This window comes from Lagenorhynchus albirostris, chromosome 15, assembly GCF_949774975.1.
Source record: "Lagenorhynchus albirostris chromosome 15, mLagAlb1.1, whole genome shotgun sequence".
Taxonomy (NCBI): Eukaryota; Metazoa; Chordata; class Mammalia; order Artiodactyla; family Delphinidae; genus Lagenorhynchus; species Lagenorhynchus albirostris.
In genome coordinates, this window is record NC_083109.1 from 26663248 (window position 1) to 26689997 (window position 26750).

General features: G+C 46.9%; 1 protein-coding gene across 1 annotated transcript in view; it reads right to left on the reverse strand.

Moving 5' to 3' along the window:
* Positions 1–1722: 1722 nt before the first annotated feature.
* The window catches only part of TTLL9 (tubulin tyrosine ligase like 9), a 43403-nt gene continuing 18375 nt past the window's right edge, over positions 1723–26750 (reverse strand). The window contains exons 4-12 of the mRNA XM_060123931.1: positions 25677–25745; positions 23691–23781; positions 22089–22129; positions 21128–21215; positions 10179–10237; positions 9182–9378; positions 7013–7126; positions 5669–5793; positions 1723–1799 (exon numbers count right to left, since the gene is read on the reverse strand). Coding sequence (XP_059979914.1) covers positions 1723–1799; positions 5669–5793; positions 7013–7126; positions 9182–9378; positions 10179–10237; positions 21128–21215; positions 22089–22129; positions 23691–23781; positions 25677–25745 — 861 coding nt within the window. The remainder of the gene's footprint in view (positions 1800–5668; positions 5794–7012; positions 7127–9181; positions 9379–10178; positions 10238–21127; positions 21216–22088; positions 22130–23690; positions 23782–25676; positions 25746–26750) is intronic.

Genomic DNA, 26750 nt, shown 5'->3' on the forward strand with positions numbered 1-26750 from the left:
GATTTTTAGGTTGAATCCTCTGTTTTTTAAATACTGCTAATTCAGAAAATTTTTTACAACTTGGGTGTTGGTCAACAAAACACTTTACCTAAGTCAAATTTGGCCCAGACCTATGATTTTGCATCCTCTTGAGTTTTCTTAGTAGAATTTGCTGGGTTTTCCCCATAATGGCCCTAAGAAGTAGGGAGGTGGAATTGGAAACTAAATGTCTGTCCACAGTAGATTAAAGAAATTGATAACTCCAAATAGTGCAATACTGTACAGCTGTAATCAAGAATGAAGAAGCTCTGAGCACTGATTTGAAACAAGCTCCAAGATACATTAAAGTGAGAAGTAAGGACAGGTGTCTAATCTCATAATTTGTGTGCAAACAATTATGTGGTTCCTTTGGAATAGAAACTGCATGGTGGGGCACAGGGTGCAAGGGAAGGACATGTTGCTGTTGTATATTTGAAAATGGGGAGTTGTGGCGTTCACTTTGGTTGATGCTGTCTAGTATGACTGCCTGGCTCGCAGTTGGTCTGTCTGAACATTGCCACTGCTTGTCTAGCTGAGGGTGGATGCTAGGCCAAAGAAGAGCCAATCAGATTCTTTCTCCTGGAAAGATGTGGAATCCATGCCTGGGGTTGTCTGGGCTTGCCCCAGTCCCAGGGATGAGGGAAGTCCCCACACTCTGGAGGCAGGAGGCCCGGAATGGCCTGGCTTCAGGGGCTTCCCAAGGCTGGCTGATTCACTTAGATTTCCCAGTATTTTCCTTCCAAAAGCCCTCCCCACTTCTCCCCTTCCTTTCCTTCCACAGTCAGATTCTTGCAGCCAAAAGAACTGTCCTGAAAGAGGGGAGAGTAATAGAGGGAGCTGACTAGGGTCCTTGGTAGGTTGCCCTGGAGCAATTAGCCACCAGCCCACTCTTGCTGCAACTTCTTTTCAACCTAGAGGAGGCATAGGAATGTGGAAAATGCAGACATTCTTACTTGTGCCCAACTCCCCAAGCCATCTCTGCCTGCCAGCTTTCTGGTCTAAAAAGCTCAGCTCCCAACCTCAAACAGGAAGGTTCAGAGAGGCACCTAGGTCACCCATCTGACTTCGATAAGTGCACCTTTGCAGAGACTGTCTCTAAGTAGCTCTGTCTTCCTGATCCTTACCTTGTCCGTGGGTTCCCTGCCATGCAGTCAGGGTATTGTAAGGAGGGCAAGATGCATATAAGGCTCAGGCCTTCCCCAGACCCCCAGTAAACACACAATCTAGTAACTGCTTGCTTTGCAAACACAGCTTAAGTTGCATAAACCCTGAACCCTTGCTCCTGGAGGAGCTTTTCAACACTGATCCCCCCCGGGGAGACATCAGAGGGTCAAAGCCAGGAAGATTTGGTTGCAGCCAACAGCATCCCCTGAGCCAAGCCTGGAGCCCGAATAAAGACTGTGATCCTTTATTAGATGTGATCTCTGGGGCAGCAGAACTTGCCGCATTTGTCCTCTTCGGGCCTGACCGCCAAGCCAGCTGATCCGTCAAGGTTAAAGTCTCTCCAGTCCTGGGGATTGGCTCTCTCCTGGTGCAGAGATGCCCAGGGTAGGGTAGGGGTGCCAGGCTAGCAAAGCAGCTGCCAGGCCGGAGGGAGGGGGAGGGAGGGAGGTGAGTTCTCTGAGGTGCTGCTGTGCTGGAAACTGGGAGCAGGGAGAGAACTGGTGTGGCACCTCCCCTGGCCGCTCTCCTCTGTGCTGGGGATTAGTTGGGAGTTTTCTTCTGGCCTTGAAGGGAGCGGAACAGCTGCCTCAGCTGTTTTTTCCGATCATTGACGCAGCCTGGAAGGGAAGTGGAGTGTTGCCTGGGATGGGCTGTCCCAAGTAGAGGGGGATTTGGGGGGAGTGGAGGGGCCTGTGCTCCCACTACCTGCGGGAAGAGGGGACAGCAGGAGCCATGCAACCACGGATGGCCTATGGTTTGCATCCTGGCTCCCCTGCTGCCTGTCATGGCCCTTAGGCAGGTCATTTACCTCTTTGAGCATCCGCTTTCTCATCTGTAAACCAGGATACCTGCTTTATGGGGTGAATGTAAGGATCATCAAAAGCAGGTAATATTCACTGGGGGCTTACCTCAAACCAGGGGCTGCTTCAGGTCCAGAATGTGGACTGACTTGCTGAACTTTCACGGGAATAACGTGTACAAGAGAAAACTGAGGCTTGGAGAGGTTAAGTAGTTTACTCCAAATCACACAATAAGTAGCAGGACTGAGGGCTGAACCCAGGCTATCAAGCTCCAGAGGCCCAGCTCTTAACCACCACCCCACATTGCCTTAACTTCTGGCTTTGTTCTGAAAATGCACTTAAAGCTATCACAGTGCCTGGTACCTAATTGGTTAAATGTTAGTTTCTTCCCTTATCCAACCCCATGTGTCAGGCACTTTCATCTAAGAGATGGCTCTTCCCTGCAGGTGGCCCCTACTCTCATGAAAATGTGCCCCAGGCAGTCCTGACATGACCTCCCCTCTCTGAGCACGTTCACAGTGTTCTCTCCCTTTTGCGCTCAGAGCTGATCCTTGAGGCGACTCCGTGGTCATTTGCTCTTGGGCCAGGCACACTGATGGCACTCACGAATGGTGGCTGACTGACTGAATCCCCACGGGGACAACTACTGACTGGAGGTGTCTGCCGTCTTCTCAGCACCCCAGAGCCCCATCCCTGCCTCCTAGGCACCAGCCATCAAGGCTTCACTGAGCCGAGAGTCCACTAAATGCATCCCCAGGGTTTTCCAAAGTGAGTTCCGTGGAACCTTAGCTTTAACTATAATTGGCTCATTCATAATTCTCAAACCTTTGTGTCCAGTGCAAATCTCTTCTTGTTCTAGACTCATCTCTGAGTTATCTGTTTATCTTTTCACCAGTTCTCAACACATCCCTAACTCATTTCATCAGTACTCTTCCACCCCCAGCCAGCTCCTCCTGTATTCAAAACCATCCACCCAGACGCTCAACTGGAGACTTGGGAAGCACTGGCTCTCAACCTAAGCTGTGCTTTAGACTTATCCGGGAGCTTTGAAAAATACTGACGTCCAAAGATACTTGTCTCCAACAGGCGTCAGTATTTTTTAATTCTCTTGCATGATTCCGATGTTCAGCCAGGGTGGAGAACCACTGTTCTGAATCTTTGCTACTCAAACAGAGTCCAGGAACCAGCAGCATTGATATCTGAGGTGGACTGTTAACACAGGCAGCTGCCGTGATCCTCCCAGGCCTATATGCACCTCTCTGCAAAGGTGCCTCTCTGTGCCGCTCCTCCCGTCAAGAAGTGGAGTCTATCTCCTTGTCCCCTGAATCTGGGCTGGACTGGCTTTGGCTAATGGATTGTGGTGGAATGACATTGTGGGATTTCTGAGCCTAGGCCTCAAAAGGCTTCGCTACATCTTCTCTCGCCCTCTTGGAGCCCTGAGACTACCATCTGAAGAACCTGGGGCAGGGCTGCTGGAGGATGAGTGGCCACCTGGAAAGAGAGGCTGCTGACAGCCATTCTCAAGCACCACACATGTGAATGAGGCTATCCTAGACCATCACGTCTCAGCAAATCTGCTAGGTGCCTGCAGCCCTGTGAGAGACCCCGGGCGACACCTGAAGAATCATAAGCAAATAAGATAGTTGTTTTAAGCTGCGAGGTTTTAGGAGGGTTTGTTACATAACAGTAGCTTGTTAGGTATGCAGACTCTTAGCCCCCTGCTCCAGACCTACTGAGTCATAACTGCATTTTTAACAAGATTCCCAGGTGATTGCACAACTTGAAAACATTGTATAGTCATCCTCCAACAACACCATGGGCAGGTACTAGGGGTCTGCTGTGGGAAAACCATTCACAAACCTTCTCTCCCTTGCTTTCCTGAAGGCAAAGTACTTGACTTCCCAGGCTTCCTTGCGGCTGAGGTGCCATGTGACCCAGTTCTAGTGGGTGGGAAGTCAGCAGAGGTTGCTGGGAGGGCTTCCCTTTTGGAATAAAGAGTCAAAGCTTGAAAGAAAGGCTTTGGCCCTTGGGCCTTCCTGTCTCTTCCTGCCTGAGACAAGGACACGGTATCTGGAGTTGGAGCAGCTGTTTTGTAGCCATGAGGCAACAAGCATGAGCATCAAGGCAACATGCTGAGAGTGGCAAAGCAGAAAGAGGAAAGAGCTGGGTCCTTGTGCAGCTGTCGTGTACGGCCTACCCCATGACTTCCTGTGGCTTACGATAAATCAGTTCCTATCTGTATAACTGTTAGTTGGCTTGTTAGTGTTTGCAGCCGAACCCAATCCTAAATCATACCAAACTCTAAAAGATACTTAAAACTTCTTTTCATCAAAAAAGAGAAAAAAAATGCCACAAACAAAATTTAAAAAGCAAAATGACAAACTCAGGAAAATGTTTACAGTAAGTTTGACAGAGGGATGATATCCTCAATATATTAATATCCAAGCCCTTTACAAATTTAGAAAAATGTAAGCCCATTGAAAAATAGAGTATGGACAGCTTACAAAAGAAGAAATGCAAATTTTAAATCTGAAGCCCCATCCATAATCAATGGAATGCACAGAAAACAAGTCAATATTTTTACCTATGAAGTTGGCAAAGGTTTTTTGTTGTTTTAAATTCAGAACTGACAAATTTGTGTAATATTTCTAAGAAAGCAATTTGACTGTAATAAGTCCATCCTTTTGACCCAGTGATTCTATTCCTAGGAATCTGTCCTAATGAAACAGCCAGAGTTTCAGCTGAGCTTTATGTGAGAGGATGTTCTCACAGGATTATTTATAAAAGTGAAAAACTAGAATCATGCCAAATGCTCGATTATATGAAATTGATTTCATAAATCTGGGGATGTTTTACAGCCATATGGTAATTTTGGTTTTAATTGTGCTAAGGGACAAGCACTAGCAGCCAAGCATTCGGGTTTTGGAGTCACAGACAGATCGGGGTTCAGGTCCCCGCTCACCACTTACAACCAAGCCCATCAGCAAATGATGTAACATCTGGAGGCCATTTCCTCATCTGTAAAAGAATAAAAGCTGCCTAAAAATGAAATGAGATAACGTACGTAAAATAGTTAGTCTGGACCTGGCCATACAATGTTTCCAAAAGAGAGGCTCTTATTATTGAATGAGATGAAAAACGCTACATGGGAAATTAGACTCAAAGCTCCAGCCCAATGCCAATTTTGTAAAAGAAAAAGCATGAATATATGCATTTTTGAAAAACTGGATGGAAATACACCAGATTGTTAAAGATGGTTACGTCTGGATGGTTTTTTTTTTATTTTCTTCTTTAATTTTCAAATATTCTACAATGAGTATGAATAATTTTTATAGTCAGGGAAATTTTTCACTTTTGAAAAACCAAATTTAAAGTCAAGCCCTGAAGTCCTTAATTTCTCTTAACAACATATCATGCTTTTTGTGTGGGTGCCACTTAAGCCTTTTGAAATCCACCTTGTGACAGATTAATAATATCTCTCACTACGGCATATATTAAGACAAACTATTTAATCTCTGTTTTACAGATGAGGAACAGAGAGGTAAGTCCCTTGCCCAAGGTCACACAGCTGGTAAATTGTAGATCAAATTAAAACAGTCTAACCACTGTGGCAAGCTGCCTCTTAGACTACTTGGCACCTCCCATGACTCATCCCTGGTGCCCACTCCCCACCTGGCCCCACATACCAAGGTGCGTGTTGGTCACAAAGTTCCCCAGCCCCGACAGGTCATGAGCCCCGTCTTCTCTGCTGACAGGGCCATCGTTCCACATGAGGTCGAAGCCTCCCACTCGCTTCTCCCTTCCCGTGAGTCTGGACAGGCAGGAGACAAAAAGGGTTAATGAAGGTGCACCTGGTAGGGCCCTAAGACTCAAGCCAGGTCCCTGACTGTTCCCTGCACCCGACTGGTACCCACCCTGTCAGAGTATATCTTCTTTTGTCCATCCATTCACTGGTCATTTCCCAGGCGCCCACACAGGCCTCAGATGGGTCATCCCCCATTTGTCCCCAGGCTTCCACACTTGCCCCCAGTAACATGCACCTATTCGTGCTTTCTGGTTTAAAGAAGTCTGCTGTTCTTCCCAGACCACAGACTCCATGAAGTCAGGGACTAGGCCTGTCATGTCCTTTATTGTGTTCCCAGTGTGTGACACAGGCCTAGCACATAGTAGGGGCTCAAATGTTTGTTGAATGAATAAGTGATGGTGGATATAGTGGGCACCTGAGGTTCTGCCTGCTCAGCATACATTTCACCATTTTTTAGCCTGTGGGTACCTGGGTTTTTCTTTGGAAAACCATGCCTCCCTCTCTCACTCTCATGGCTCAGGTGGGGTTAACCCCACCCCCCTGGGAGGTGGGCACAATACCTAGGTCAATCAGAGTCACAGTGATTGGTTCCGGTATGGGCATGCGACTCAATCCCCACCAATGAGCAATGAGAGTCAGCCCTCAAACTTTTGCCAGAATAATTGGGGAAAAGTTAATACGGAGGAAAGAGATGAGAGAGAGGGAAGTGAGAACAGACAAACCAGCCAACACTGCCTGAGCCATTCCTGAAGTCAAACCCTGGATCTTTCTATTATATACACATCATTATATCAATAAATAGCCTCTTACTGTGCACTTTCTGTGAGTTACACAGTTTATAATAAATTATCTTGGTAAATTAATCTAACAAAACTGAGAGGTAGATAGATATGAAATCTCCCATTTTACAGATGAGAAAACTGAGGCTCAGAGAGGTGAAGTGAGTGGTTCAGGGTCACACAGTCAGGAGATATTGAGGAAATCCTGCTGGACCAAATCTCAGAAAGCTGTAGTTGGCCTGCTCTGCTGGGACAGGGCTGAGTCCCTGGGCCAGGATCTGACCCTGTGTGGACATTGCAGTTTCTCCATCTGTAGAATGCTGGGGCGGGGTGGACAGAGCCATCTCTGAGGGCCTCTCAAGTCCCAAGGTTCTGAGTTCTCTATCCTCGGTGGGAACCCTGATGGTCAGGTACAGGGATGCATGAGCAAGGTTGCTCTCCCTCACCTGGCCTCCATGTCCACGATGTGCAAGGTGTCTTCCAGGAGGCAGGTCTTGAGCTCATAGTCCTCCTGGCTGCTGGCTGTCAGTGATGGGGATGCATTGACCTCCAGGAGCCACCTACGGAGGGAAGGGAGTAGAGAATCTTAAGTGTACCTGGTCCCTGAGGCCCCTGGAATTTCACTGAGAGGCTAGATAGGGTGCCTGGGTCTCACCCTCAATTCAACCAGGGCTGCTCTCTCCACATTTCCATTTGAAGAAAGGGTTCAGGGGCTAAAACTTTCTTTTTTTAATTAAATTTATTTATTTATTTTTGGCTGCATTGGGTCTTCGTTGCTGCGCGCAGGCTTTCTCTAGTTGCAGCGAGCGGGAGCTACTCTTCATTGCGGTGCGCAGGCTTCTCATTGCGGTGGCCTCTCTTGTTGCGGAGCACGGGCTCTAGGCGCGTGGGTTTCAGTAGTTGTGGCACGCGGGCTCAGTAGTTGTGGCTCGCGGGCTCTAGAGCGCAGGCCCCGTAGTTGTGGCGCACAGGCTTAGCTGCTCCGCGGCATGTGGGATCTTCCCGTACCAGGGCTCAAACCCGTGTCCCCTGCATTGGCAGGCGGATTCTTAACCAGTGCACCACCAGGGACGCACAAAACTTTTGAAAACAACTGTCACAAACTTGGGCAGTTCCCACAGTGTCCAGGTGGTGACTTATAGGAAGCAAGTTGGTGGGGGTAAGAATGATTTTGCTGCCCTCATGCTTGTTATCGCTTTTCCTTCTTTCAAAAGAGCTGTGAGTACAAGAAAAACTCCTTTCCTAGTGAAACTTTGCCCATAAATGGCCTGACACGTCAGGGGGTGGGGAGTAGCAGGGAGGGGTAGGGACTGTGGTGAGCCGGAAAGAGCATTCCATGGCTAAAGGGGTGGCTATGGAGGCTCTAGGAGAGCGTTGCCCTGTGAGAATGTGAACCCAGAATTGCAAGATCCTCTGACTTTCCCAGAAAAGCCAAAAAAATCCAGGTTTTTGTGTAAACATCTTCCAGTTATTGGAGACTGTCAATGAAAATCAACCAAATGCAAAAACATCGGGAAGGCCAAACTCAAAGTGTCTGCAGGCCAGAAGCAGCCCAAGGGCCGCCAGCCTGCAACCGCTTGTTTTGTGCAACCCTGTCATTTTACAGACAGGAATCTGGGGCACAGAGAGGGCAGGGCTCACCCAGCAGGTCAGTGGGAGGCTAGGGCCCCCTTTCCACTATCTTCTGCTTCCTGCCAAGCTTGTTTCCCCTTTCAGTGTCCACTTTAATGCCCATAGCACATCTTGCATCCCCGGGGGCAAGGGAGAGAGACCCGCTGGTGCCCGGCCCCTGTTTCTCTTGAACTTGGGCCCGACTTAGGTCTTGCTCTAGGGCTCCTACTCCTAGCTCAGAAAGCCCCTCAACAGCTATACAGTGACCCTGGGGAGGGGGTTGGGTCCAGGAACCTCAGTGCTGTGGGAGCAGCTCAGCCCAGGAACATGGACCCTGGGCCTGGCTCAGCCCTTGACTTACTGCATGACCTCAAGCTGCCTCAACAACCCCACTGGGCTTCTGTGCCCTGTTGTATCACGTAAGGGCCATCACTGTGTTCCCTGATAGTTCAGGTTTGTTCTACTCATCAGCTCAACCTCCTCGTGGGCACTGGGAGGGCACAAAATTCTTGGCAGGGATCGACATGGTAACAGTACTTCCTTACATGGCACTTTGCATCCTCAAAGCACCAGGGCTAACAGAGGGGAAGCTTCTTGCCTGATAGGAGGGGAGGATCGCTGACTCAGCAGATGCTCAGCAAAGGCCTCAGTGCCAGGCATGGGGCTCAGTACCTCACTTCTTCCTCATAACGATCTTACAGACAGAGTGACCGTTTTATTTTATTTTTTAATATTTTTTGGCCGCACCGCGCGGCATGCAGGATCTTAGCTCCCCGACCAGAGATCGAACCCGTGCCCCCTGCAGTGGAAGTGCAGAGTCTTAACCGCTGGACCGCCAGGGAAGTCCCACAGTGACCATTTTATAGACAGGCAAGCTGAGGCACAGAAAAAGAAAGTGTGCCCCACTGGGAAGTGGCAGAGCTGAGCTCAAACCCGGGCAGTCTGGGTGCAGAGTGTGTAAAACATCCCTCCAGGCTCTCCGGGCCGCGAGCCCATCCACTTACGGCTTGAGGTCCTGGTCTATGAGGATGTCATAGCCATACAGCTCGAAGCAGTGCTTGTCGCTGATGATCACCTTCTGCACGCTCTGCAGGCTTCTGATGAAGATGTTGTCCATGTCACTGAAGAGCGTCTCCACTGCCGTGGGCCCATGCTTGGATGCCAGATACTGCCGGAAGCGCTGCAGCATCCACTTGCAGCCCTGGGACCCCGCCGCCGGGTTGGGAGAGGGAGCCTCGGTCAACCCGGACCTGGCCCATCCAGACCATCATTTACCATCAGCACAGCCCCTAGGCTTGGACGAGAGGGGCCCAGCCCTGAGTCCTGTGATTAGGAGAACCCCAAGTGTGTCCGTCCTTGAGGGGTGAAGATTCTACATGCCCAAGAGCCTGTGCCTCTCTTTCTAGAGCACAGCCTGCTATCCACCACCCCAGAAGTCCCTGACCAAATGCCCTGCACCAGTTTCCTCCCTGGGCCTGCCCTTATGCAGACAGACTGCCCTGACCATGTGTGCAGCCCAAGGCCCAGGGAGTCACCAACAGCTTGCTGTTTTGTGTGTGTGTGTGTGTGTGTGTGTGTGTGTGTGTGTGTGTGTGTGTTTGAAGGAAGCCCCCTCGGGGTGATGGGGAGCTGGGGACCATCTCTTCCTGGGCTCTTCTGTTCTGGCTTTTAACTCTGAAAAGTCTGAGTGTTCTAAATATGAACCTGGCCTTGCAGGTTATTAGATAGATAGATGATAGATGATAGATGATAGATAGATGATAGGAGTATATCTGTCAAGGTAGGAGGATACAACACATTTTTTTAAACAGTGTGTTCGTTTGATTTGTAACTTTTAAATATTTAGACACATGACGTGTGGGCCTCCATTTGTACTCTTGCCCTGGGCCCTGCAAACGGGAAGGGTGATCTGAACTCTCTTCGGCTCCTTGGCATCCCTCCTCCTCCCCCCAGCCCAGTCCCAGAGGCCATACCTGGAGGGCAGAAGCCCAGGTTCCTCACCTTCTTTGGGTGGTAGTCAGGAGACGTCTTTTGCACGGCGACATTGGTGAGGTGGACGTCTGCCAGAGATTAGTGGTCAAGGGCCAGTGCGGACAAGAAGGCGCTGAGCCCTATGCCATGTAGCCCCCAGGGACCGAACTGAGACCCTTGCTTGGGAAGTGATGGGGGAAGGCCACCAAACAGCCCAGAGGTCACATGCGGGGGCTTTGGAGTCAGATGGGCTCGCACCCCTGAGCAAGTCACTTAACCTCTCTGAGCCTGTTTCCCCACCTATTAAATGGGGGCGTGTAGTAGTATACTGACCTCACAGGGTTATCTGAAAAATCAGATAAGATGCTGTGTAGGAGCACCTCTTACAGTGCCTGGCGTGGCTGATATTAGATTAGGATTGTTCCACTCAAGAGGAGAGAACACTTTCTAACATGTAGAAAGACCAAGCACAGAACAGCCATCTCAGGACATTCTGAGCTCTCTGTCACTAGAGGGGCTCAGGCTGGGTGGCCACTTTGCAGGAATATCAGAGAAGTGACCCAGCATTGGGATGGGGTCATGTTGGCCACCTTTGAAGTCCCAGCCCTGAGAGTCTGCCTTTCGGTATCATTACCATCGTCACCACCAGTAACATCGGCAACACTTTGAAGCTTACAGAGCATGTTCACACACTTCAGCTCATGTATTCCCCAAATTATTCCCATCTCACAGAAGAGAGCTTCGAGGCTCAGAGAGGATGACAGCCACTCAGAATACCCCTTCTCAACATCCTCCTCCACATAGCTAAGTAAGATGGATCCCCAAAACCTTGTGTAGTGACAAGACATAACTTTCACTTGGACTTGTTGGTGAGACAGGCTGAGACCTTTTGCTGCAGTGCTTGCACCTGGATACACAGAAACTATAAGGGACTAAAAATAACTGCATGCATGCGCAGTTGGGGCAAGTTATGGACAACAAGATACAAAGAGACCAAAAAGCCCAACTGCCACTTCTGAAGAGCCAGGAGCAAAAGCAGAGGCTCGGGAGCAAAAGCAGGGTATTGCACATGCCCCCTGCACACCACCACCACCAAAGCGTTGGGCAAACCACCTAAGCCACCCTTCTGGCCCGACCCCTGGACACACCCCTACCCTCATCCCATATAAGGAACCAGCTCCCCCCACCTTGGTGAGTAAGGGAACTTGTTACTTGTTCTTGCCCCCCACTGCTGCAGCAGGGGCCCCAATAAAGCCTTGGCTGAATTTCTTCTCTGGCCTCTGATCAATTTCTATTGATTGAGGAGGCCAAGAACCCTGGTTGGTAACATTGGGACATTTCACACATGTAGAGGTAGAGGCTCTAGGTCACTGACCCAAGTCTAATTCCCCTAACATGTATGTTTCTCCATATTTGTGGCATATTGGACAGGGCTTCAGCCTCTCCAGAGAAGGTGGGTATTCTCTGTAGCACCATTTTCCTAGAATGTCTTCTTTAGGGCTTTTCAAAGACCTTTTTTTTCCACATTTGTCTGAGAGATTTTCTGCCTTAATTTCAAAAGAATAAGCACATAACAAACCACTAAAAGGAAGAGAGCCCTTACATTTTTGGTCAATTGATTTTCGAAAAGGGTGCCAAGACAACTAAGTGGTGGGAAGCAAAGTATTTACAACAAATGGGGTGGGGATGCCTGAATATCCATGTGTGAAAGAATAAAGTTAGACCCCTTTCTCATACCATAGACAAAAATTAACTCCAAATGGACCACAGACCTAAATATAAGAGCAAAAACTATAAAGCTCTTAGAATAACAGTTAGGAATAAGTCATTGCAACCTTGGGTTAGGCAGAGCTTCTTAGCTGTGACAACAAAAATACAGGTGAAATACATGCAGAAAAAACTTTTGACAAAATTCAACATTGATTTATGATTAAAAAATTCTCCAGAAAGTGGGCATAGAGGGAACCTACTTCAACATAATAAAAGCCATATATGACAAACGCACAGCCAACATCATTCTCAATGGTGAAAAACTGAAAGCATTTCCTCTAAGATCAGGAACAAGACTCTCACCACTATTATTCAACATCATTTTGGAAGTTTTAGCCACAGCAATCAGAGAAGAAAAAGAAATAAAAGGAATCCAAATTGGAAAAGAAGAAGTAAAACTGTCACTGTTTGCAGATGACATGATACTATACATAGAAAATCCTAAAGATGCCACCAGAAAACTACTAGAGCTAATCAATGAATTTGGTAAAGTAGCAGGATACAAAATTAATGCATAGAAATCTCTTGCATTCCTATACACTAAAAATGAAAAATCAGAAAGAGAAATTAAGGAAATACTCCCATTTACCATTGCAACAAAAAGAATAAAATACCTAAGAATAAACCTACCTAAGGAGGCAAAAGACCTGAATGCAGAAAACTATAAGATACTGATGAAAGGAATGAAAGATGATACAAACAGATAGAGAGATATACCATGTTCTTGGATTGGAAGAATCAACATTGTGAAAATGACTATACTACCCAAAGCAATCCCTATCAAATTACCAATGGCATTTTTCACGGAACTAGAACAAGAAATTTTACAATTTGTATGGAAACACAAAAGACCATGAATAGCCAAAACAATCTTGAGAACGAAAAACGGAGCTGGAGAAATCAGGCTCCCTGACTTCAGACTATACTACAAAGCTACAGTAATCAAGACAATATGGTACTGGCACAAAAACAGAAATATAGATCAATGGAACAGGATAGAAAGCCCAGAGATAAACCCATGCACCTATGGTCACCTTATCTTTGACAAGGAGGCAAGAATATACAATGGAGAAAAGACAGCCTCTTCAGTAAGTGGTGCTGGGAAAACTGGACAGTTACATGTAAAAGAATGAAATTAGAACACTTCCTAACACCATACAAAAAAATAAATTGAAAATGGATTAAACTTACCTAAATGTAAGGCCGGACACTACAAAACTCTTAGAGGAAAACATAGGCAGAACACTCTATGACATAAATCACAGCAAGATCCTTTTTGACCCACCTCCTAGAGTAATGGAAATAAAAACAAAAATAGGGCTTCCCTGGTGGCGCAGTGGTTGAGAGTCCGCCTGCCGATGCAGGGGACACAGGTTCGTGCCCTGGTCCGGGAAGATCCCACATGCCGCGGAGCGGCTAGGCCCGTGAGCCATGGCTGCTGAGCCTGCACGTCTGGAGTCTGTGCTCTGCAAAGGGAGAGGCCACAAGAGTGAGAGGCCCGGGTACCGCAAAAACAAAACAAAAGCAAACACAAAAATAAACAAATGGGACCTAATGACACTTAAAAGCTTTTGCACAGCAAAGGAAACCATAAACAAGACAGAAAGACAACCCTCAGAATGGGAGAAAATATTTGCAACCGAAGCAACTGACAAAGGATTAATCTCCAAAATATACAAGCAGCTCATGCAGCTCAATATCAAAAAAACAAACAACCCAATCCAAAAATGGGCAGAAGACCTAAATAGACATTTCGCCAAAGAAGACATACAGATGGCCAACAAACACATGAAAAGATCCTCAACATCACTAATCATTAGAGAAATGCAAATCAAAACCACGATGAGGTATCACCTCACACCTGTCAGAATGGCCATCATCAAAAAATCTACAAACAATAAATGCTGGAGAGGGTGTAGGGAACCCTCCTGCACTGTTGATGGGAATGTAAACTGTTACAGCCACTATGAAGAACAGTATGGAGGTTCCTTAAAAAACTAGAAACAGAACTACCATATGACCCAGCAATCCTACTGGACATATACCCTGAGAAAAACCATAAGTCAAAAAGATACATGCACCACAATGTTCATTGCAGCACTATTTATACAATAGCTGGGACATGGAAGCAACCTAAGTGTCCATCGACAGATGAATGGTTAAAGAAGATGTGGCACATATATACAAGGGAATATTACTCAGCCATAAAAAGGAACGAAATTGAGTTATTTGTAATGAGGTGGATGGACCTAGAGTCTGTCGTAGAGTGAAGTAAGTCAGAAAGAGAAAAACGAATACCGTATGCTAATGCACATATATGGAATCTAAAAAATACGGTACTGATGAACCTAGTGGCAGTGCAGGAATAAAGATGCAGATGTAGAGAATGGACTTGAGGACACGGGGGGAGAAGGGGAAGCTGGGATGAAGTGAGCCAGTAACATTGACAAATATACACTACTAAATGCAAAATGGATGGCTAGTGGGAAGCTGCTGCATAGCACAGGGAGATCAGCTCGGTGCTTTGTGACAACCTAGAGGGGTGGGGTAGGGAGGGTGGGAGGGAGGCTCAAGAGGGAGGGGATATGGGGATATAAGTATACATATAGCTGATTCACTTTGTTGTACAGCAGAAACTAACACAGCATTGTAAAGCAATTATACTCCAATGAAGATGTAAAAAAAAATATATTGAGATTAAAAAAAAAGCACAGGTGGCAATAAAAAAGTAGATAAATTGGACTTCATCAAAATTAGAAACTTTTGTGTTTCAAAGGACTTTATGAAGAAAATGAAAAGGCAGTGCGCAGAGGATTTTTAGGGCAGTGAAATCACTCTGTACGATACAATATGATGGATACATATCATTATACGTTTGTCCAAACCCATAGAATGTACAACCTTAATGTAAACTATGGACTTTGGGTGATTATGATGTGTCAACATAGGTTCATCAATTGTAGCAAATGTACCACTCTGGTGAGTGGTGTTGATAGTGGAGGAGGCTATGCACACATGGGGGAAGGGGGTATATGGGAAATCTCTGTACCCTCCTCTCAATTTTGCTATGAACCTAAAACTGCTCTAAAAAATAGTCCTTAAAAAAAAAAGGACAACCAGGGACTTCCCTGGCAGTCCAGTGGTTAAGAATCTGCCTTCCAATGCAGGTGATGCAGGTTCGATTCCTGGTTGGGCAACTAAGCCTGCACGCCACAACTAGAGAGAAGCCTGCGCACTGCAACGAAGAGCCCACGCTGCAACAAAAAGATTCTGTGTGCCTGCAACCAAGACCCGACCCAAAAATAAATAAATAAATAAATATTTAAAAAAGAGAAAACAAACAATGGAACAATATATATTAAAAAATATAAAGGACAACCCACAGGATGGAAGAAAATATTTGTAAATCGTGTATCTGATAAGGGAGCAGTATTAAAAATACATTTAGAAACTTACAGCTCAACAATAAAAAAGACAACCTAATGAGAAAATGGGCAAAGACTTTGAGTAGAAATTTCTCCAAAGATTTACAAATGGCCAGAAGCACACAAAAAGATGCTTAACATCATTAGTCATCAAGGAAGTGCAAATCAAAACCACTTCACATCCACTAGTGTGGCTATAATAAAAAAGGACAGATAATAACGAATGTTGGCAAGGATGTGGAGCAACTGGAACTCTCCTATCATGCTGGTGGGAATGCAAAATGGTGCAGTGCTTTGGAAAATAGTTTAGTGGTTCTTCAAAAGGTTAAACATAAAATTACCATGTGACCAGCAACTCCACTCCTAGTATATACCCAAGAGAAATAAAAACATATGTCCACACAAAAACTTGTACACAAATGTCCATAGCAGCATTATTAATAATAGCTCAAAAGTAGAAACAACCCAAATGTCCATCAGCTAATGAATGGGTAAATAAAATGTGCTATATCCATACAATGAAACATTGCTTAGCAATAAAAACGAATGAAGTACTGCTACAGGTTATGACATGGGTGAACTTTGAAAACATTATGCTTAATAAAAGAAGATACAAAAGACCACATATTATATGAATCCATTTATATGAAATGTCCAGAATAAGCAACATATAGAGTAAAAAGTGGTTGCATAGGGCTGGGAAGTGGGGTCGGAAGGAAATGGGAAACGACAGCTAATGAATATGGAGTTTCTTTTGGGGGATCCTGAAAATGTTCTAAAACTGAATGTGGTGATGGTTGTGTGAAGATGATAAGAACCCAATGAGTTGGGACTTTACTGGTGGCGCAGTGGTTAAGAATCCGCCTGCCAATGCAGGGGACACGGGTTTGAGCCCTGGTCCAGAGGATCCCACATTCCGCAGGGCAAGCCCATGCGCCACAACTACTAAGCGTATGCTCTAGAGCCCAACCACACTACTGAGCCCATGTGCCACAACTACTGAAGCCCACGCACCTAGAGCCCATGCTCTGAAACAAGAGATGCCACCAAAATGAGAAGTCTGCACACCGCAACGACCCCACTCGCCACAACTAGAGAAAGCCCGTGTGCAGCAACGAAGACCCGACACAACCATAAATAAATAAATAAATTTATTTATTTTTTAAAAAAAAGAACCATTGAGTTGTACGATTTAACTGAGTGAACTGTGTAGTATGTGAATATATCACAATACAATTGTTATTTAAAAAATGGAAAAAGAGGATGTTCAGGCAAAGTGAGTTACTGGCTTTAAGAGAGGAAATTGCTCCCTTGTGATGGAGGAAACACTCACATTTCTCCGCACACTGCTCCTGCCTGTGGGGAGGAGAAGTCAGGGACTTCCCTAGTTTCCAGGGAGAAGCAGAGGCTAAAGGAGGAGAGTGGGTGACTGGTCAGCTGACCTCAGAGCCTCCCCTCTCCACAGATGGACCTGAAACCAGGTTCCAATGGACCAACAAGCTAAGTGGCAAAAAGTAAGCAAACAAACGGTCCAGTTCATAGAGAAGTGGAACTGATTAGCTGTGAGATCTTCAGGGGGAAAAGGATTTTCTTATCTTAGAAATGACAATAGAAATCACAGAGGAAATCAGTGGATATAGTCAACTATGTGAAAAGGAAATTAATCAGATGTCAAGGCAAAAATGAAAGGCAAACATGACTAGAGAAAAGATTTGTAACAAATATGACAGGCTAATGTTTTGTCACGTGAAAATCACGCATAAATTGTTAACAGTAAAATTGTATGACCCTAATAGAGAAATAGATAAAGGATATGAAAACATAAAAGAAAAAATATAACTGGTAAAAGACCATCTGGGAAAGTGCCCAAAGTTTCTAGTAATAAAAGATACACAATTTTAAAGGGATGTAAATGGGGGAAAAATGCAAATTGGAAGAGATGCAAATTCTAAGGCAAAAAATCTGCTTCCCCATCAAGTCAGTTACATTTTTTTAAACCTTTTTATTGGGAAAAAATTTAAAACCCACAGAATACTTGCAAGAATAGTACAATGAATTCCCATATATGCTTCACCTATATATGCCAATTGTTTTGGAAATGTGTTTTTTTTTTAATAAATTTATTTATTTTTGGCTGTGTGACGTCTTCGTTGCTGCGCACGGGCTTTCTCTAGTTGTGGCGAATGGGGGCTACTCTTCATTGCAGTGCGCGGGCTTATTGTGGTGGCTTCTCTTGTTGTGGAGCACAGGCTCTAGGCACGCAGGCTTAAGTAGTTGCAGTGCACGGGCTTAGTTGCTCTGCAGCATGTGGGATCTTTCAGGACCAGGGCTTGAACCCGTGTCACCTGCACTGGCAGGCAGATTCTTAACCACTGCGCCCCAGGGAAGCCCTGGAAATGTGTTTTTTAATTGATCGTCCCCAGTACTGGGGAGCTGGGATGAAATGTCAGTGGGAGGGTAAAAATATGAGGAAATCTTCTGGAAAACAATCTGGCCGATGCCCTTGACCCAGTATTTATACCCCTGTGGCAACACACAAAGGAATAAATTTTAATATAGTAAAAGATTTATGAAAAAAATATGTTTCTTTGCAGCATTGTTTGTCATAACAGGAAGAAATTGACTACTTCCCAAATGCCTGCAGCAAGTAGGATTAGTAAACCAGTAAATCTATTCAGTGGAATACTTTGTAACTAATAAAAAATGTCTATAAGGAAAATACTTAAATAATGTTCAGTGAAAAAAAGGTTATACTTATACAGTGTGATCACTCATATATAAAAGGCCAAACAACAACAAAAAACCTGGGAGGAAAGACATCAAAAAGGTAAGTAGTTACTTCTAGAAAGTGTGACTAGAAAAGGTTTCTTTTCCTCCCTCCCCCCTTTTTGTACATTTCTGTATTTTCTGATTTGTCTTTAAAGAGCTATACTTTTATTATGAAGGCTATATCCTTTAAGTGTTTTATTCTCTTTACTATTAAAGTAATTCATAGCAGTTACAAAGAACAGTTCATAATATAGAGAAATGTGTAAAGTTGACAGTAAACGTTTCCTGACCTGATTCTAATCCTCTGAATTTTTCAAAGTTAATAGATTCATGAGTATCCTTTCATACTTTCTTCTAAACAGAAACGTACTTCCCTAAAAGCAAAAATGGGATTGTAAACGCATCCCAGTTCTACACCGCACACGTTTCCACCTCATGGTCTGTGATAGACACGTTGGGTTTTTGTTTGTTTGTTTTTCTTGGCAGAGCTTTGCAGCTTGTGGGATCTTAGTGTTCCCAAACAGGGATGGAACCCGGGCCCTCAGCAGTGAAAGCGCAGAATCCTAACCACTGGAGGGCTAGGGAATTCCTGTAGGTATTTTTCCATGACATTTCAATCACCTCATTGTATTCAACAGCTACACAGGATCCTGGAAATGCTTTATCATTCATTTCACCGTCCCTCTAGGGTGGGTTAAGCTGTTTCTGCTTGTTTACTACTACAGTGTTGAGGTGAATATTTTTATATTTTGGGTGTGTGTATATGCATATATGTATTTGAATAATTGTGTGTAAACTATATATGTTATATATATTTATTTAAAGTCAGGTTAATAATATTATATATTATTATTTTGTGATCCCAAGTTGCTTTATTATTTTAAAAGTTGCTGTGTTTCTAAAGCAAATATGGCAAAATATTAATATCTGCTAAATCTGGATGGTAGATGCATAGATTTCTGTTACAGCCTTTCCGGCAGTTTTCATAGAATTTAAATATTTCAGTATTTAAAAATTAAGAACAATTAAAAGAAGGGATGGAAAATTACGTGTATTCACTCACTGTGAACACAGCAAAGGCTCATTAAACAGAAACTAGGCCTGGGAGAGGCCTGAGTTTAATAAGGCCCCATGATGCCTGCAGATAAGCAAACACTTTTAAATGGGGGTCGGGAGACCACTAACGTGTACTGAGTAGTCATTCTGGGTTAGGCATTGTCTAAGTGCTTTACATGTATCATTTAACTTTAATAAGAAATGAGGTGGCAAAAAATGAAAGTAAAGTAAATTTGATGAGTTGCATATGGTAAAGGCTTGTTAGAATCACAAAATAAAACAAACATACTGGAAAGGCTGAAGTTGGCTAAACAGAAAGAAACAAATTGTAGAAAATTCTCAGGAAGGCCTAAGCCCTTCTATCATGTAGGGAATGTATTATCTTGGACAGACACTTAATTGAATAATGAAATTAAGGCACAGTGATGTGAATTGACTAAAAGCATCAGCTGGATTGCCCAAGCCAGAAGCTTGGCAACATCACTTGTCATTTCCACCTCTCCCATATGCAGGTGATCTAGTCGTGCTGATTTATCTCCTAAATATTTCTGATCATACCCCTTTTCCTCTGATGCTCATGTCTGAAAATCTTAAAAACAATCTTTGATGTTTATATTTGAACCAGATAATACATTCACATAGTTCAAAAGTCAAAAGGTATAAAAATGTATATAAGGAGTATCTCCTTCCCACCCCAGTCTCCACCTGCCCATTTCTCCTCCCAAAGGCAAATTCTGCTTCCTGTTTCTTCTACATCCTTCCAGAAATATCTAGGCACAGATAAAAACATATACAGAGATACACTTTTTTGTGTGTGTGTGTGGTACGTGGGCCTCTCACTGTTGTGGCCTCTCCCGTTGCGGAGCACAGGCTCCGGACGCGCAGGCTCAGTGGCCATGGCTCACGGGCCCAGCCGTTCCGTGGCATGTGGGATCTTCCCGGACCGGGGCACGAACCCGTGTCCCCTGCATTGGCAGGCGGACTCTCAACCACTGCGCCACCAGGGAAGCACCCCCATTCCTTTTTTTTTTTTTTTTTTTGTGGGACTTGGGCCTCTCACCGTTGTGGCCTCTCCCGTTGTGGAGCACAGGCTCCGGACGTGCAGGCTCAGCGGCCATGGCTCACAGGCCCAGCCGCTCTGCGGCATGTGGGATCCTCCCGGACCGGGGCACGAACCCGCGTCCCCTGCATCGGCAGGCGGACTCCCAACCACTGCACCACCAGGGAAGCCCCCCCCATTCCTTTTTAACAGCTGTATAGTACTCCACTGTATAAATGAGTAATTCATTTAGGTATTTTCTTTTTTAAAACATCTCACAACAAGGCTGTGCAGTGAATAACATTTAACCCCCTCTTTTACTATATTGTTAGTGTACCTGCAGGATAAACTCCAGAAGGGAATTGCTCGGTCAGAGGGTCTGTGCATTTGTCTTTTGATAATTTGCCAGATTGCCTCCTAAGCGGTTGTACCAGTTCACATTCCACCAGCAATGTATGTATTCCCCTAGCCTTGCCAATATAGCGTGTTATCAAAATTTTCATATCTGTCAATTTGATGGGTGAAAAGGACATTGTATTCAAGTGAATGAGTGAGCTGATGACTAGGCATGTAAAAGGATGCAAACATTCTCCAAAGGGACTCAAACACTCCTATCCTATGAACATGAATCAATGTGAAATGATCACCAAGCAGAGAAGCCTGGGGTGAGTTGCTCTGAGCAGAGCAAGGCTGCTCTCCTCAGATCACTGGAGGATCCCCCATCTCCACAAGATTGTAAGCTCCGGAAGGGAAGTGACCAGGGCTATCTTGTTCACTGCTGTATCTCCTGTGCCCAGACCAGAGCCTGGCACTCAGCCAACATCTGTGGAGTGAATGAGTTATCTCAGGACCAGCCAGGGGACAGGCAGAGCAGGGTATGTGGAGAACACTTAGGGGTGGGGGGTGGGATGCCAGGATACACTGGTCATCAATGCTGTTCAGTGTGAAGCGGGTGTTGGAGAATCGGGCGAAGCCGTCCCGGTACAGCCAGGCTCGCAGCGGCATGTACTGTGGGGGAGGTGGAAATGGAGAGAGAGAAAAGGGAAGGGGAATCAATACCAGCACTTTCACAACTCCTAGCTTTTGCACCTGCTGTTTCCTCCGCCTGGCATGCCCTGCCTTCTCTCCCACATCATCCTTCATGAATCTGCTCAAACATCACCCTCCTTTGATTCAATCCCCCTCCTTCCCTGGAGGTAGAAGTAAGGGTAGGGAGATGCAGAAGGGAACAAAGTTAATGGGTGTCTTCTCTGCTCCACCACCACATGTGATACCCACCAGCTCACGGTGTGTCCATATTCCCCACCAGACTGTAAGCTCCAGGAGGACAGGGGCCGAGCCTGTCTTGGACACCCTTATATCCTGTTCCCAGCAGAGAATATTGCACCAGGAAGGTTTAAGTGTTCGTTGAATGCATGGGTGGAGGGAGTATAGCACCTCCTTTGTTAAGAGAGTAGGATGCCTGGATCCAAGTCCCAGCCCTGCCACTCACCATCTGTGTGACCTCAAGCCAGTCACTCAGTCCCTTTGATCTGTTTCCTTATCTGTAAAATGAGGCCAATAAAAGATCCTACCTCCCTGGTTATTAGGAGGACTGAATGAGATAAAACCTGCTAAATACTGGGCCTGGTTTTCAATACATGCTAGCTGTGGTTACCATGGATGACTGAATGAATAAAGAAGGAAGGCAGAGTGACAACCCAGTTGCTGGGGTCTCTGAGACGGCAAAGCTTGGATCTGTTTACCCACCCCCTGGGCTCTCCCAGGCAGGTTAAAACAGACAGCTCACACGGGTGCCCCCAGAATGGCTTCTGCCCCTGTCCCCCAGTCCAACTGTCCCTTCCCCGCCACTGGAGGAAGGCACCTGTACTGGTCACTCACCGACATCACCAGCACGTAGACACGCAGGTCAAACTTGCGGCCTGTCAGGCAAGGGAAGAATTAATCAGTGTAATGAATATTGAATGTGTACCATGCTAGGTTTGGGGGATACAACAGTTGACAGGCAGATGTGAATCCCAGTGTGCCACTGGAGGTACCGGGTGCCTGCCTAGCCCAGAGGGGGCGGGGCCTTCGCGCAGGAGGAGCTGCCTGAGTAGAGGCCCAGAGGCGACAAAGAGCTTGGTCCAAGGGCAGAGTGGAAGGAGATGTGAGTGAGGTCAGCAGAGGCCAGGTCATGTGCAGTTTCTGGATTTTGTTCCACCAACCATGGGAAGCTACTGAAGGGTGTCCGATCCCTCTGGCAACTGTGTTTGGAGTAGAGCGAAGGGGGCCAGAGCAGTGGGCATCAATGCGGAGGCTGGCGTGTTGCCCTGGAGGGAGAGGACAGTGTCCGGAACTGGGATGGAGGTGGCCAGCAGGTTCAAAAGCTGCATGGGAACTTGATGGAGAACCGGATGTGGGAGGGAAGAGAGGGACGCTCCCAGAACGGTCTCCACCTTCTGGCTCGGGGGTGCGAGGGCTGCGTCCCCAGGGGGAGGCTGGTGGGTGAGCCAGATGGTGGGGGGAGGACAAGGGGTAGATGTTAGTCCTGTTGGATTCGAGTTGCTGAGAGATGCCTGCGAGGGGATGATACAGGCTGCAGGACATCAGGGTCTGGGGTGCAGGGCAAGGTCTCGGCTGCAGACAGAAAGCTGGGAGTTACTGGATCTGGGTGGTGGTTAAAACCACGAGAGAGGATGGGGTCACTGGGAAAGGGAGGGGTGGAGAAGACACCACGGACTGCCCCGGCAGAAGGACATTTCCTGAGGAAGTGAGAGGAGGTAAGTGATGTTGTCCCCTTCGGAGCACTGGCTCCTCTCAGACCAGACCCTCCCAAGACGCCCCTCCTCACATACTGCCTGACGTGTCTGTACTTCACGGCCCCTGTGTGGGAAAAGCAGAGGTGGAGACGGCCTGGGGAAATCCGAGAAGGTTTCATGCGCCATAGCCTGGTTCCTCCTCAGGCCCTTGGCCCTTACATCTCCCCGGGCCTCCAAATCTACCCACGGGTGACTCCTAGCTGTCATTCAGGGTTCAGCTCCCGTCACCTCTGCAGAGAGGCCCTCCCTCACTCTGCACTTGATTTACTTCCTAACACTCACCGCTGTGTGGAACTATCTTACTTCTTTGTTTCTGGTTTATTGCTGTCTGCTCATTGGAGTGTAAGCTCCAAGAGAACAGGGTGGGCAGCCAGCACCCTGGACGATGGTTGGCACTGACTAGGCACTTTGTAAATATTTGTTGGATAAACGCATGAAGGAGCTGGTTCTTGATGAATGAAGAGGATTTTAGTGAACCAGGAAGGGAGAGGGAAGGGCATGCCAGGCAGGGGGAACCTTAGGGGCAACAGCTGGGAGGTGGGAGCATGCAGGGTGGGATTCTGTCTTTGCACCCCATCATGCCTGGTGTCAGGCTGAGCCCACGTTGGGCTGCTAATCAAGGCTTGTTGACTGACTGACCGACCATCCCATGGAAGGGCAGGAGCAGAGACAGCCATCTTACCTCCTATCAGGTAGGGATTTTCGATGTAATGCTGAGCTACATAGTTCTCCACGGGAATGTCATCTTTCTGGTCATCAGAACTTCTTGTGGCCTAGTTGTAATAATAATTGTTATTAACATTTTTTTCGCATTTCCTGTATATGAGGCATTGTGATAGGCACTCTACTTGGGGGTATATGATCTGATCCTTAAATCAACCCTGTCGGGAAAGTACTAATGTTATTCCCGTTTTACAGATGAGAAACTGAAGCACAGAGAAGGGGAGTGACTTGCCCATGGTAACACAGCCAACTGGTGGTACAGCTGGGAAGTGGACCCACACAGGCTGGGCTCAGAGCCTGGGTATTTAGCCTCTAGATCTGTGCTTCCCAGTAGGGCAGCTACTGGCCACATGTGGCTATGTACATTTATATTTAAATTGATTAAAAGGAAATGATGTTACATGCTACAATATGGAGGAAACTTAAAGGCTTCATGCTAAGTGAAACAAGCCAGACATAAAAGGACAAATATTGTATGATTCCACTTATACGAGGTACCTAGAGTAGTGGAATTCATAGAGACAGAAAGTAGAAGGGTGGTTGCCAGGGGCTGGGGGCAGGGGGGCAGGAGGGAATTAGTGTTTAATGGCTACAAGTTTCAGCTGGAGAAGATGAAAAAGTTCTAGAAATGGATGGTGGTGACTGTTGCACAAAACTATGAAGGTACTTAATGCCATTGAATTGTACACAAATAGAGTTAAACTGGTAAGTTTTATGTATATTTTACCGCAATAAAAGAGGAAATAAATTAAAAATCCAGTCCTTCAGTCGCACTAGCCTCATTTCCAGCGTTCAGTATATCAACATGTCGCTAGTGGTCAGGGCATTGGAGAGCACAGGTGTGCACCATTCCCACTACTGTAGAAAGTTCCGTTGGTCAGTGCTGCCTGGAGTACCACCCAGGCCTCCAAGGACATTCCTCTCCCTTCTCTACTTGCTAATTCTTTGCAGGCCAGCCCAGCTCAGGAGGATAGCACGCTCCTTTTCACCTCACCATCTGCAAAGCCCTTTCCCACCCACTGTCCCCTTCACAGTAACCTTGTGAGAAAACCGAGGCCCAAAGGCATATGTCACACACCTGGTAAGGTCACACAACAGCCAGTGGCAGTGAGCGCTGGAACTCAGGGCTTCTGGGCCCAAGGGCCAGAATTTTCTACACCTACCACCACCCCCACCCCCAAGCTGCTTCAATATCGAGGCAGCCAGGTCTTCTCTTTCTGGGACCCAGGGCTACCCCCACCTATACTCATGTGGCTGCCAGAGGGGTTGACAGCGCTCGGAGCCGGCTAAGCCTCCAAGCTGGTGAGCTTCTTCGCGGCGGTGCCCCGACAGTTTCATGGGAGGAATCAGGACACACGGTGGGGAGGAATCAGAACACACGGTGGGGAGGAAAAATTCATTTATTGAGCACCTGCTGTGAGCCTGCTGACACGGTAGGTGCCCGTTGTGGAGTTCTGTCATCCTGCCCCTCACACCCACCCTGCACATTATCATCCCTAAGGGGCTCAGCAGTTTCCCCAGGACCACACAGCTGCTGAGGCAGGATTGGGACCAGGATTTCTGCTGTGACAAAGACGGGGTTGGGGGAGGGAGGGACCTGCCTCAGGCTCAGTCCAGGACTGGAGGAAGAGTTAGCCAAACTCTCTGCAGCCAGGTGAGCAGGAAGCCCAGGAAAAGAATGCACCGTTCTCTTAGACATATTAACTCACTGATTCACAGGGGCACAGAGAGGTGAAATGACTTGCCCAAGGTCACACAGCTACTAAGTGGCAAGGTCAGGATTTGAACCCAGGCAATTTGGCTCCAGAGACCCTGCACCCATAGGCAGGCCTGCAGGCAGAGTTTCTTGGCCAGCCCTCCAAGCTTTGAGGGCAAGGAGGAGGGGCCCCTCATCCATGCAAGGGCAAAGGAGGGTTTGGGGAGGAAGGGGGAGGGGCAAGCTCACCTTCTTCCAGTCCATGATGTCCTTCAGCCTCCGGAAGAGGAAGATGCCCTTCCCCTGCGACCGGGCTACCTGGGGTGGGGGTGAGGGCAGAAAGGTTGGCTCTCAGCTCTGTGTGGTTCCTTGTTGGCCCCTGGGCTTGGGGGTCTGGGGCCCCTCCCCAGGGGCCCCTCCCCAGCATTTTTCTGTTTCCGTCCCCCGAGGGCCCCCTAGCTGTCCCTGAGGAATGGCCCAGCCCAGCCTTGAAGGGGTTGGGACAGAGAAGGTGCTAAGCATGGTGGGAGGGAGAGAGGGAAGTGGGAAGGAAAGTGAGAGACCGACTGAGCTCACAAAGGCACACAATTGCATGAATAATACAAAGGAGCAGACAATTAAAAAGCCATTTCTAACAGTCCTGGGAACACATCATCCACTTCTTTTTTTGGAAATCAATTTGCCTTCCTAATTAGATTTTGCTTCAGCTAATACTGCAATCAGCCTGCCTTTATTGAATCCCAGCATGGATAATTCAAAGCTTCACAGAGTCTAGGGGTTGGGAGAAGCTTTCATACCATGCAGGGCAGCAGGCACCAAAGGCATTGCTCCCTCTGTGACATCCCTCCACAATGGTCACCTGCCTGACCTTGCACATTCACAGTGCCAGGGAGCTCACTACCTTCCCCCACCCCTTGACAGCCCATTCCACGGCAGGATAGCTCTATTAAGCAGTCATTTCATCCAGAAGGTACATATTAGATGCCTACTCTGTGCTTGGCTTTATGCTACAGCAGTAACCCAGACCCCATGGAACTTTCCCAGCTTAACCTGTGTTGAGTTAAAATTCGCCTGCCTGGTTCTGGCCTCTAGGCCTCCTATAACAAATCTGGTTCCTGGGCCCCAGAACAGCCCTTTGGTTATTTGCAGCCCCCGAGCAAGTGCCCTGGAGCCATTTTTTCTCCAGCATAAGTGCACCCAGCCTGAGCAAACTCTCATTTCGTCTCATCTCCTCTGAGCATGGCCCAGCTGGTCAAAGCGAGGCTCTTGGTACGATGTGAGGCGGGCAGGGCCATCAGGCATGGCCGCGGGTTGTTGCAAGAA